The sequence below is a fragment of the Chrysochloris asiatica genome, unplaced genomic scaffold (genome assembly GCF_000296735.1).
Source record: "Chrysochloris asiatica unplaced genomic scaffold, ChrAsi1.0 scaffold00143, whole genome shotgun sequence".
Classification (NCBI taxonomy): domain Eukaryota; kingdom Metazoa; phylum Chordata; class Mammalia; order Afrosoricida; family Chrysochloridae; genus Chrysochloris; species Chrysochloris asiatica.
In genome coordinates this window covers 7,397,314-7,410,734 of record NW_006408661.1, presented here as the reverse complement: position 1 = coordinate 7,410,734, position 13,421 = coordinate 7,397,314, and the positions used below count along the sequence as shown (strand labels likewise).

Sequence of the window (13,421 nt, the reverse complement as noted above, 5' to 3'; positions counted from 1 at the left end):
TTAATGAAAGAGTGATGTGACAGAGAGAGCAAGACTGAATCTCTGAAAATATTAAGCAAAGAGTTTTATTGAAGGATATTATTAATAACTGTACATGGGCAACAGTTTATAAAATAACAGATTAATCCACAGTACACAAAATGAGAGGGGTTATTATATAAGACATTTTTCGTAAACAGTAACTATAAATCATACAGTTTTAGCTATAAATCATGTACCAGTTAATCTATAGATGCCCCATCTAGAAGCTAGCCTGGAAAAGAAGTTTGTGAGAATGGTTTTACTTATCTTTCAAAGGCAGGGGCAGTTTGTGCAAAAAATCTGAGAGCCGCTGTAGTTCTGCCTCCCTGACTTCCCATCCTCCCTGAGTTAGTGTGGATTAACCTATTACTGTGAACTTGACTTGGATGCCTCTTTATCAGATTTCTTAATATAACACAAAATGGAGCTCAGTCTACACCCAGAACAGAAACCTCTCCTATTCCAAGCAGTTAGATTTAGGGGGCTCTTCAACAGTTTTCTTTTTGACCAAGAATTTCTATTGAAATTCATTGATCACTGTTATAAGAGTCCCTTCTTCATGGACTTACTTTTCTATGTTTTTTAGATGACTGCCTATTTTGAAAATAGGTCTTTCAGACCCCAGATATTATCCATGAAAGGCCTATGGGCACCATCTATTCTTTTTCCGCATGACATAGCTTGCACCTGTATTTCTGTGACATTTTTAGGAATGGCCTGTAAGGACAGGGCTCAGTTTGTAGGAATACTTGGCAGAGAGGGCTACCCAAGGTGAAGAACCAAACTATTTCTAAGGAATAGTAGTTTATTTAGAGTACATGATTTTTTGCATAGCATGTGGCATTTCATGGTGAGTATAGCATTTATCATACATTTCATAAAACATTTAATTAACTGTGACAATTATTATAATAATTAAAAGAGTCCATTTAGTCTGTAAGATGGAGTGTGGCCAAGAACCAACATTGTTAGGAGTATGGAGTATGAGGCTGAAGGTTAAACGAGGAAGCAGCAGTGAAGAAATAAAATGACATATTGCATTGGGCAAATCTGCTGTACAAGACGTCTTTAAAGCGTTCAAGAGCAAAAATGTCAGTTTGTGGACTGAGGTGTGCCTGACCTAAGCCATAGCATTTTTTAAAAAAATAAACTCATATGCATGTGAAAGTTAAACAATGAATAAGGAATATCATAGAAGAACTAATGCATTTGAGTTATGGTGTTGGAAGAGAATATTAAAAGTATCGTGTTTGTCAAAAGAACAAACCAATCTGTGATGGAAGAAGTATAGTCAGAATACTCATTAGAAGCCAGGATGGTCAGACTTTGTCTCTCATACTTTGGACACATTATTAGGAAGAACCAGTCCCTGAGACAAGGATATCGTGTTGGGTAAAATGAAGAGTCAGAGAAAAAGAGGAAGACCCCCAACAAGATGATTGGCATAGTGGCACAGCAGTGGGCTAAGACATAGCAATGGTTGTGAGGTTGGTGCAGAACCAGGCAGTGATCTGTTTGGTTGTTCATAAGGTCACTATGAGTCAGTACTGACTCAGTGGCACCTAACGATAACATCAAGATTGAGCATATTTTGTTATAATTTTAATTTATTGCATAATTTTTCAGAATCAGGGATTCTCTTGAAAATTTGCATTTGAAATATATTGCACAAAGAACAAAATTTGCCTTTTAACCTACTAATAAAAATTAAAAAAAAAAATCTTAATATTGAAAAACTCGATTATTTGTTGTTTGATATTAAGTCTTTAAACAATTTTGTAAATAAACTAATGTATTAAACTTTTAGGTACTGTAAGTAGCTTTGATTATATTGAATGCATTTTATTTTAATAAAAAATTAAAATTTATCATCTCTGTTTTGCATTTCATATAGTACAACCTTTTGAATTGTAAAAAATAATGTATTTATTATTAAACATGATTATATCTTTTTTCTGTAGTATAAGAAGAAAATAATCAGTTGTAATTCAATTATGTATGTTTAAGTTGATTTAAATATTTTGAAAGATAAGAAAAAAATGGATTAGTTTCTTATCAGTTTGTATTATTTTATTAGTAAATACTTTAGCCTTTTCCCCATGTTCCAGTTTTTTCCATTTGAGCTAATTGATGATATTTTTAATATCTGTCTAAAGATAATTAATGAAAATTAGAGTCATCAATAATCAGATTTGGAGAATATCTTTCTTTACTTAGCATAAGGACAAGAATAATTTGAGAATCATCATGGCTAGCTGCCTTGTGTGCAAGGTTGTTTCTCTTAGTTTTCTCTGTTTTAATTATTTCTGAAGGTGAGACTCGCTGGGTAAAGTTGGTAAAACTGTCTCATTTGTGGAGCTATACCTCTGCCGTTTTAAGTGCAAGCCACTCAGGTCTAACATGGTTGCATGGTAACATAGACATAATCCCTCTTATTTTCATTTTTATATTTTCTTTTAGTATCGTTGTGGCTGCATCTTTACTGTTCCTTGGTTATTTATATTTACAACCCATCTATAGGGAACCTTTAAAGCTGCTTAACCACTTAACATAGACCTTTCTTGAAGGCTTTTTACTTTTTTTCCCTTTCTTTGCACTGGTTATTCTCAGTGCTGGGAACTTGAGAGTCTCAATTTACTTAGTCTCATGAACCTTTCATTTCTTAACATTAGTAAAAATTACTTCTTTTCCTTAAATAAAACATTTTCTATAATATCTAGCTTAAGGTACTTAGAATGGGTTTTCTTTCTGAGTTAATATAAATATGAAACCTTTGTTAGAATGAATTCATTTTTATTATTTCCTGGGAATATTTGTTGTTGTTGTTAAGTGCCATTGAGTCAGTTCTGACCCATAGCGACCCTGTACAGGTGCTTATTTAATTCATTTAAAGACTTACTTATTAAACCAATCAGAGTAAGTTCTTTGAAGAAATGCTGTAATCTAATTTAATAATGCTGTCTACAGGCATAAAATTTTCCTGTTTTTATTACCCTATCTTCTACATATTTTATAGAATCCTTTAGAGAATCACTTTAGTATAATTTGTCTCATTTGAAGGCCTAATTAATTTATCTTTTTTCAGTGTATTTTTCAAACAGCCTAATTTATATTACAGTTTTGAAGAGTTGTTAAAGAAAGACTCAGGTACAGAAGCAGTTTTCATGGAAGGGGAAGAAAGCATTCTTAAATAGTCCCATAAGAAATGTCAGTCCTGATCTTGAACTTGATATAAGACAGAAACTTGAACTAGATTAGAATCAAGTTCTTAGAACAAAATAAATCAGAAAAACAAAACAAAACCAAAAACTATATAAACTCTCTGGTCTGTAGAGCCAACTTAAAAACCAGGTTTATATAATACTAGGAGTCCTGAAGTAATGCTGTAGGGTAAGCACTTGACTGATTCCCACAAGGTTGGAGGGTCAAACCCACCAGCTACTTCTTGGAAACCCTAAACAGTGTTGTTATGAATCAGAATTGACTCGATGGCACTTAACAGCAACATATAATGCTATACAAGCAAACATGTGGGGAACTTAATTTCCTAAATATAATAACTTTTGGGGTAAAATCAAACAGAATTAATTCAAAAGCAAAACAAGTCCTAGATAGATTTATTAGCCTGCCAGAGTCTCAGATGCTAAGTATATATGACCCTCTGGCAAAACTTGCATGTTAAATGGAAAGTTACCATAGTAAAGAAAAGAGAAAACAAATGAGAAGTAATTTTTCTAAAATAAAAACTCATTTTCTCAAAATGACCCATGAAATTCCAAATTACTCCTAGTATATTCAGTTTACCATGTTTTTTAACTTGAGTCTCAAACTGGTGTACTGGTAGGGGAAAATTTAGGCTCATTTAGCAGGGTTGTTAAGCTAATTAGTGGAAAAATGGGTCTATTGTTTCAATAGTCTCTTAATTTATAGCAATCATTTCTTTTTTTAAATGCTTGGGTTTCTTGCAAAAATTACAAGTATCAGGATTAGTGCCTTCAAAGGCCTTGGATTTACTGTGCAGGTCAAGAGGTTGTAATTGTAATTATAAGGCCATTTGCCTTGGGTATTTTGTGACATGAATCTGGTAACCAATGCTGATAAATTTCAATAAGGATTTTCAATTCTTCAGCAAATTTATAAGGGTTTTTATATAATTTTGAGAAATCATTAAGAATGAAGTATAATTCTGTGTGAATCTAAGAAACAAAGGATGTAACAGGATTTTCAGGAGTTTCTTTTCTACTCCTCATGGAGTTCATGGGATGGAATTAAAAATAACTTTGTTATTGTTGTTGTGTGCTATTGAGTCAGTTCTGATGCACAGCAACCCTATATAGGGTTTCTGAGGAGCAGTTAGTGAATTTGAACCACTGACCTTGAAAATGAATGCTTATACTCTAGGGCACCACACCAGGACACTTTAAAGTAACTAGAATGGGCTTTATATTCTCAGTATGTTCTTTAGGAGACAAAAGGAAGTTCAAACAGTATTTTAAGAAGAATAAGTCAGACGGGGAAAACGAGAAACTGCAGCTGGGGGATGGTGGTGTGCGGAGGTAGCAGCTGGAGAATTTTGATGTTGTAATTGCTTATTTTATTCAATTAATTTAGAAACAGAGTCCTTCCAGGAAACGATTTTATTTTCGTCGTGTTTTCTATAAGCTTTCAAATCCTAGTGAAATAGGCAATCTATTGGGCCTGTATGATTCAAGGACCTTTCTTCTTCTAATCAATCATGCAGAAAATGTAACTTGGGTAATTCAAAAGAACCCTAAAGGAGCCACATATTTTCCAGTCTGCTGTTGGTTAGATTATGTAACCCATATCAAGGTGGTCTGAGTTTGTTCAAAGTTTTGGACTCCCAGACTTAACAAAATCCTGTTGGAAATCATCACAGGGTTTGCTTTGTGAGATACAGAGTTTAAGAATCAGTAAATTTTAGGTCATTGATTGCACAAAACCCAGAACTTCAACTATTTCTACTAGTGGAGGTAAATTCTTATAAGAAGAAAGTAAATCCAGACTATTCAATAAGGCTCCAAGAGCTTTTGCATAAAGGAGAGCAGAATTTGAGATTCAAGAGGTTATTTACCTGCCAGTGACTTGGAGTGCTCCGATACTGAAAACTCTAAGTCCTCAACTTCTCAGGGTTACTTTAGATAATACACCTTCAAATCCAACAATTCTGATGCCAAAATATCAAATAGCATGACTGAGTCTCTGAAAAATTTAGTCAGAGAGATTTATTGAAGGATATAACAACTGCTTGTTGTTGTTGTTGTGAGGTGCCATCGAGTCGGAACCGACTCATAGTGACCCCATGCACAGCAGAACGAAACAATATCCGATCCTGGGCCAACCTCACTACCACTGCCACACTTGATGCCATCAATGATGCCACCTGGCTAATCCATCTCTTTGGGGGTCTTCCTCTTTTTCTCTGACCCTCCACCTTACCCAGCATGACATCCTTCTCCAGCGACTGTTCTCTCTGGACAATATGTCCAAAGTATGAGAGGCGAAGCTTAGCCATCCTGGCCTCCAAGGAGCACTCTGGCTGCACTTCTTCCAAAACAGATCTATTGGGTTCTTTTGGCAATCCATGGCACTTTCAGTGTTCTCCTCCAACACCACAACTCAAAGGCATCAATTCTTCTACGATCTTCCTTATTCACTGTCCAGCTTTTGCATCCATATGAGGTTATTGAGAATACCATGGCTTGGGTCAGGCGTACCTTAGTCCTCAAGCTGACATCTCTGCTTTTCAATACTTTAAAAAGTTACTGTGCAGCAGATTTGCCCAATGCAATACGTCGTCTGATCTCTTGATGCTGCTTCCGCGAGTGTTGATAGTTGATCCAAGAAGAATGAAGTCCTTGACAACTTCAATCATTTCTCCATTGATAAGAATGTTGTTTATTGGTCCAGTGGTGAGGATTTTTGTTTTCTTGACATTGAGATGCAATCCATATCAAAGGCTGTACTCTTTGATCTTCATAAGTAAATGTTTCAAGTCCTCTTCACTTTTAGCAAACAAGGTTGTGTCATTACAACTGCAGATGGGCAAAATCTGCAAAATTATAAATAACTCTAAAAGACAGATAATGAGAACATCTTTTACATAAGAAAAAGTTTAGTGAAACAGTAACCATAAATTAGTAACCAACTATAACTATACATTAGTAACTATAAGTCACATATCAGTTAATATGTAGATGTCATATTCCAGAGCTGGCCTGCATAAGCACTTTGTGACAATGGTTTTATTTAACATTTAGAAGCAGTGACAGCTTGTTCAAAATATCCTTTCTGAGAACTGCTGCAGTTATCCCTCCCATTCTCTCAGTTGTTGTTAGGTGCCCTAAATCAGTTCCAACTCATAGCAATCCTATGCACAACATACAAAATTTTTCCAGGGTCTGTGCCATTCTCACAACTGTTGTTATGCTTGGGTCCACTGCTGCCTCCACTGTGCCAATTCAGCTCATTGGGGTCTTCCTCTTTTTTGCTGACTCTCCACTTTACCAAGCATAATGTCCTTCTCTAGGGATTGGCCTTTCTGAAGATACTATGTCCGAAGCATAAGTCTGGCCATCCTGGCTTCTAAGGAGCATTCTGGCTGTACTTCTTCTGACACAAATTTGTTTGTTTTTCTGGCTGTCCATGGTACTTTTAATATTCTCTTCCAACTCCATAACTCAAATTCATCAATTCTTCTACAGCCTTCCTTATTCATTGTTCAACTTTCATATGCATATGAGGTGATTGAAAATATCATGACTTGGGTCAGATGCACTTAGTCCCCAAGCTGATATCATTGCCCTCTGAACACTTTAAAGAGGTCTTGTGCAGAATATTTGCCTAATACAATATGTCATTTGATGTCTATCTCTCCTGAGTCTATTACTATAAGGTTGACTCAAATGCTATGGGTCGGAACCGACTCGACGGCACTCAACAACAACAACAACAAATGCCTTATTGGTGGTGGTGGGTTTTTGTTTTTTTTTTTCAAGTTTGTTAGTACATTGCAAAATGGAGCTCAGTTTGTACTGTGAGTAGAAACCTTTTCTATGTCAAGCACCTAGATTTTTGTGGCCCTTCCACAGATGACTGGGTTTCATAATTAAGATATAAATTTAATGACCCTAGTAAGTATAGTGTATGTAGTAGAGTAATAATGGCAAAAAACAAATAGGGTATCTTAGGGGATGAAATCAAAGTGAGGAGATAACCACAACATATGGCAGGTATAGATCCAATAGAGGCTCTTGTTTGCTTGTGTGGTTTTGTTTTTAATAAATAGTAGAGATATGAAGTTGATTATATACTGAGAGGAAGAAGACACAGAAGCTAGGCTCTCAGTGTATTCAAACTGCCCTTGTAAAACATTAGCATTAGACAAGCAGAGCAATGGTATTCCTACAAAGGAGAAGAGATACTGGGAAGGAAGTGGGTTCTGAGAGAAAAGAAAACAAAGGTAGTCCTTGAGGAAAGAGATGATTGTCCGATGCTCTGAGGAATGGGAAACATCACTGAATCACATGGTGTATAGCTGCCCTGCTCACCTGATCAAGCAGTCTGGATGATAGATCCCAGACTGGGAATTCTCTGGACAGGCTCCCAAAAGGTAAATGGGAGAGAGCCTGCTAAGAATATTGGTGGTGAGGTACTGGTTGAAACAAATGACTCAGTAGAGAAAGCCAGTCTTGTGAGGGATGTGAACCAAGGAGGGAGCCAACAAAAAGGGACCTAAAAGGAGCAGGTGGAGGGCTTGTAAACTTGAGGTGAGAGGAACACATGTTTTGTGGGTCATTGAAGAAGGGCCAGTCCTGAACAGACAGGAGATGTTGTGCCAGAATTCAGTATTAAAAGTGGCATTTCTTTACCAGTTACCTGGGAATGTCCTCCTTCTACATTTGTGCTGCCAATGCCCAGAATGGTATGGGAAATGCCTCCCCTGGAATTGCGCTCAGAATCTGTGGTACAGATTCTTTTGACTATCTGGTGCATTGGTGATTCTTATCCTTGTGAGGGTTGATTTCATTTTTTTGCAAAATGCCAAGTCATTTAGAGCCATGGTTGTTGGACAAAGTAGATGATCAAGCAGGATAATGTCATTTTTAGTAGGAACTGAAATATGGATTTAAAACACTATTGATTTTCTTATCAGGTCCTGATAGCAGTTTCCAAAGAGAGAAATAACAACATCTTTGGAAAGTGTATAGTCTCTAAAGTAACTAGTTTGAAGGGCCTGTTCTTTTAGATGTAAAAGTACTAGTAGGTTTTAGGCCACATTAGTTTAGAGCTATCAATAAGTACTTACTGATATAAACTGTAGAAGGTATCTATCATATGTCTGTTAAATCAATTTTGTATCCTCATTAATGAAATCCTTTATGCCAACATGATACTGAAAGTACTGCAATGGAACACAGATATTTCTATAGTCAAATTAGCCTGCTTTGTGAGCCGTAGGCTAAGCACTCGACCTCAAGGTCAGTTTGAACTGCAAGGTCAATGGTTCAAATTCATGAGCTGCTCCTCAGAAACCCTATATAGGGTCGCTATGAGTCTTTACTGACTTGATAATACTTAACAACAAACAACAACTTACAACTTAGCATAATGCTTATGAATTGGGCTGCTGATCTCACGGTCAGCAGTTCAAAACCACCAGCCATTCCGTGGGAGAAAGATGAGGCTTTCTGCTCCCATAAAGATTTACAGCCTTAGAAACCCAGTATAGGGTTGCTATGAGTCGGAACTGACTCTACGGCACATAACAACAACAACAACAAAACTGGGAAAACAGAATTTTGATTGTCTTCTAGTGCATTTGTGTATTTGAGATATAAAGGTGTGATAAAGGCATAACACAAGCAATTAAACAAATTTATGCTGAAAGAAGTACAGAATGCTCCTTAGACGCAAGCATGGGGAGACTTTGTCTCTCATACTTTGGACATATGAGGAGAGACCAGCAGAGAGAATGTCATCAAGCTTGGTAAAGTGGAAGGTCAGGAAAAAGGAGGAAAAGAGGAAGACCCCCAACAACATGGATTGATATAGTGGCAGTAACAATGGGCCGAAACATAACAATTGTGAGGTTGGCCCAGGACTGGGCATTGTTTCCTTCTGTTGTGCATAGGGTTGCTATAAGTTGGAACTAAATGACAACTAACAACAACAATAAAGCTATTATATCATTACAGCTTAATTTGTCCAAAATTTTATATGGTTATAGCAAGAGAATCTGGTGCTTCTCTGTCTCCTTGAAGTATTAGATCAAAGTGACAGTTTTGTGTTTTTTTTTTCCTTAAAATTCCTATCCTTCAAAGTAGCACTAATGGCCTAAACCACATTGAAAAGTAGTATGGGAAATAGCTATAAACTACATAATAATTCACCTAAAATGGGAATTTATAACAATCTAAATGGTGGGAAAAATCACTTTTCTAGCTACAAAAGTACCTAGAGTCCAACTGTGTGGAAAGTTTGCTCTGCCAAACTCCTTTGCTGTTGGCAGTTTGTTTTGCCTGAGAATACATTGTTCTCTTATGTGGTTGTCTTCATATCTACTTATGTCAGCGACTTACAAAATGGAAATGTGCAGTATTTCTCAGTGTGGGTGCTATTGAAATTTTGAGTAGTCAGGCCTTCCTTGTGCAAGGGACTCTCTCAGCATCACAGCATGGTTAGTACCCTTAACTTCATGGCCTGACTTGCCAGTAGCCCCCACAAGGCATCCTTCTGAAAACCTCTGGTGTTTGCAGATTGCCAGGACCCGCACTTGTTTATGAAACAGCCAGAAAGCCTTTAATGCTTTAGGGTTTCTATTTTCTCCTTTTTTTGTGGTATGAGACATGACAGAAATAAGAAAAAGGAAACTTTATTAAAGAAAGATTAAAGACCAAGTAATAATCCAAGGAAAATCTAAGGGGTAGCAGAAGAAAGGAGATAGAAAACAGAATACTAGTGGGGAAGATGGAAGAAATAGTTCTGCCAAATTCATCTGTGGTCTTTTCTGGCACCAATACTAAGTTGTCATGTGTTGTTACTTTATAGATTACAACTGATTATAGAGAGAGTCTAAATATACTCCATGGAGAATATAGTTAGGATTACACAACAGTTTAAATCTAGACCTTTAAAGAGGAGGATGACCTGATAGGAGGCATCTTCATCTTTGACTTCATTGAAGAGGGATCTCATTACAGATAAACTCAAACATTTTATTTTAAAATAATGCTATCAACATGATAGTCCAGGAGAATGGACTCCAAAATAATTTCATCTCCTGTGTAGCAAGTTTTTATTTTAATTTTATAAAATGCAGTTTTCCATTTGTGCCAATATTATTTTCTAAAAACAGTGTGCCTGGCTCACATTTAAGAAATATAACCTTTAGCTTGCCATGATTGCTAAAAAGTCATCTGTTGTGTAATTTAAAAATCTGCACTAACACTTGTGGACCATTCATGCCATACTGAAGCTGATTTTCTACTTTATTTTTTCAGTTGTTCATGGTGGACAATGGAGCAGATGACTGGAGAATAGCCATGACTTATGAGCGTATTTTCTTCATCTGCTTGGAAATACTGGTGTGTGCTATTCATCCCATACCTGGGAATTATACGTTCACATGGACGGCCCGGCTTGCCTTCTCCTATGCCCCATCCACAACCACCGCTGATGTGGATATTATTTTATCTATACCAATGTTCTTAAGACTCTATCTGATTGCCAGAGTCATGCTGTTACATAGCAAACTTTTCACTGATGCCTCCTCTAGAAGCATTGGAGCACTTAATAAGATAAACTTCAATACCCGTTTTGTTATGAAGACTTTAATGACTATATGCCCAGGAACTGTACTCTTGGTTTTTAGTATCTCATTATGGATAATTGCCGCATGGACTGTCCGAGCTTGTGAAAGGTAAGTTTGTTTCTTTTCCTGAGAACAAAATTTTCCATATGGTGTCTTCTAAAATGGGAAAAAAAAAGAACATATTTTAGATTTCAGGCACATAGTGCTTCATTCTTGAAAATTTGGGTGTAACAAAACTTTTCTGAAAAATTTTACATAGAGCAATGCTTTCATGATTGTGGGTATTTTTCTTTCATATTTCATCAATTTTCAGTAAGGAACTACCTTTATAATCTGTGTCAGAATTTGGAGACCTGAAAATTGTGCTGGAAACTCCCATTGAAAATGTTTGCTTAATGATAATGCTGAGTCAATTCAATGATGTATTTATTAACTAGGGTTGAAAGAGAAATCCAGTGGAAAAATGGATTTTTTAAATGCCTAGACATTAGGGAATATTTCCAAGTTGTTTGTTAGTTTTAATGCCTATCGATAATAGTGTGTCTGGTTATCTGGCAAGGCATCTTGTGGATATATAAATTAGATTTTGTTTAACTCTGGCAAATTTGTGAAAAGAGGCAATATGTTTTATTGTCTGAACAGCTTAGGTGGTCTAGAACTAGACACATGTTCTCAGGGTTCAGGAGCTGCACAATGAGTCAGAGTTATAATCAGTTAATCAGTGATAACATCAGTAATGCTTATCAGTTATAGTATCAATACTGGAACTTGGGCTTTTAGCAAACCAACAAAGATAGAGTTTGGAATACAGAAATTGAGGACTAAGGTTTGCCTGACCCAAGCCATGGTACTTTCAATAACCTCATATGTATGTGAAATTTGGACAGTGAATAAGGAAGACCATAGAAGAATTGATGCTTTTGAGTTATGGTGTTGGAGGAGAATATTGAAAGTGCCATGGGCTGCTAAAAGAACGAACAGATCTGTGTTGGATGAAGTGCAGCCAGAGTGCTCCTTGGAAGCCAAGATGGCCAAACTTTGTCTCTCATACTTTGCACATATTGTCAGGAGGGACCAGTAACTGGAGAAGGATATCATGTTTGGTAAGGTGGAGGGTCAGAGAAAAAGAGGAAGACCCCCAGCGAGATGGACTGGCCAAGTGGCAGCATCAATGGGCTCAAGCGTGGCAACAGTAGTGAGGTTGGCCCAGGATCGGGCAGTGTTTTGTTCTGCTGTGTATAAGGTTGCTATGGGTCGGTACTGACTCGATGGCACCTAGCAACCACAACAATTATAGTAAAGGGTGAAAAAAACCTCACAATAACCTTGATTAAGAAAATCCATGTTGAGATTTATTATAGATAGGAATGATTTAGAAGTTTCTAGAACTGTTGAGTATTCAGATTTTAGTCTTTGTAATAACCAGGTTTTTTTCTTACTTATTTTGTTTGTTTTTAAATCAAAGTTTACATACACATAGTTCAAAGAGAAAAAGAAAAAAGCATGCATGAGTGTTGTTGCAAAAAAAATAACAAAGCCACAAAGCCACCCAACCACATCATCAATTCTGCTTTCCTGAAGCAATCACTTTAATTATTTTAGTTTGTTCCTTTGCTAATTGTCCTCCACATTTCTAGGAAATGTGATTTTACTACCACATTTGATTTTGTAGTTTTGAACTATCTACCGACCTCCCAGTGTGGAAGCTGAAGTTTTAATTTACTTTCACATATATGCGAACACACGTAATGCTATGTAAATAGCATTTGTAGTCAAACAAAATAGCATATTATTATTATTTTGTTTTTCCTGTATGTCCTCATTTTTTCAGGATATTAATAATTGTCTCAGTTTTATTCTGTTACTTTTCTTAGTTTTTCCATTTGCTTATTTTCTTATATATCTACCATTAAACCATCTCTAATTTCTCCCACATTATGTAAGTACCCTTTTAATATATTAAAATATATTTAGGCAATGTATCAATTTCAATGTCTTTAAGAAATGATTTTTGGAACTTTTTGCATTCCTGCTTCATCGTTTTGGGGATTTTCTTTGCCTTTTTTTCTATGCTGAGCATCCTTTTACATTAATCTTATTTCTCCCTGTTTATTAATGTATTTCCTCATTTTGTCAGAATTAATCTTTGTCTAGCATCTAAGAAAGGATAGTATGTTAGAGATATATTGTTTTATGCCTTCCGTGTATGGAAAAATACTTTTCTCTCATATTTAACTGGTAATCAGCTAGAAGTCACTTTCTCTCAGAATTTTATCGTCTGGCTCCCAGATTCTAGCAGTTTTATGCCATTCTCATTTTTCTCTTCTGGAAGCTTTGGCAATCTGTTTTAAAGCTACACAAGATTCATCTTATTTGTGTGTCTTTTGTAATCCATTGTACTTAAGATTTAATGGACCTTTTTGTCTTGTAATTCATGTTTGTCTTGGGAAGTTTCTTGAATTGTTTAATGATTTTGTTTTTCTTTTTTTGTTATAGAACTATTGATCCTTCTATAGTAACTCTTTAAGTTTTAAATCTTCTTTGTACTATTGAGATGTTATTTTACTGA

The 13,421-nt window shown here is 36.0% G+C and overlaps 1 protein-coding gene across 2 annotated transcripts in view; it reads left to right on the top strand.

Annotated features, from left to right (window-relative positions):
• LOC102819797 (small conductance calcium-activated potassium channel protein 2-like) overlaps positions 1-13,421 on the top strand; it is a 259,987-nt gene that overhangs the window by 58,838 nt on the left and 187,728 nt on the right. Inside the window, exon 3 of one of the 2 annotated variants that reach the window (XM_006870537.1) lies at positions 10,542-10,960. The exons of the other annotated variant lie outside the window; for it this stretch is intronic. Coding sequence (XP_006870599.1) covers positions 10,542-10,960 — 419 coding nt within the window. The remainder of the gene's footprint in view (positions 1-10,541; positions 10,961-13,421) is intronic. 2 annotated transcript variants of the gene reach the window in all.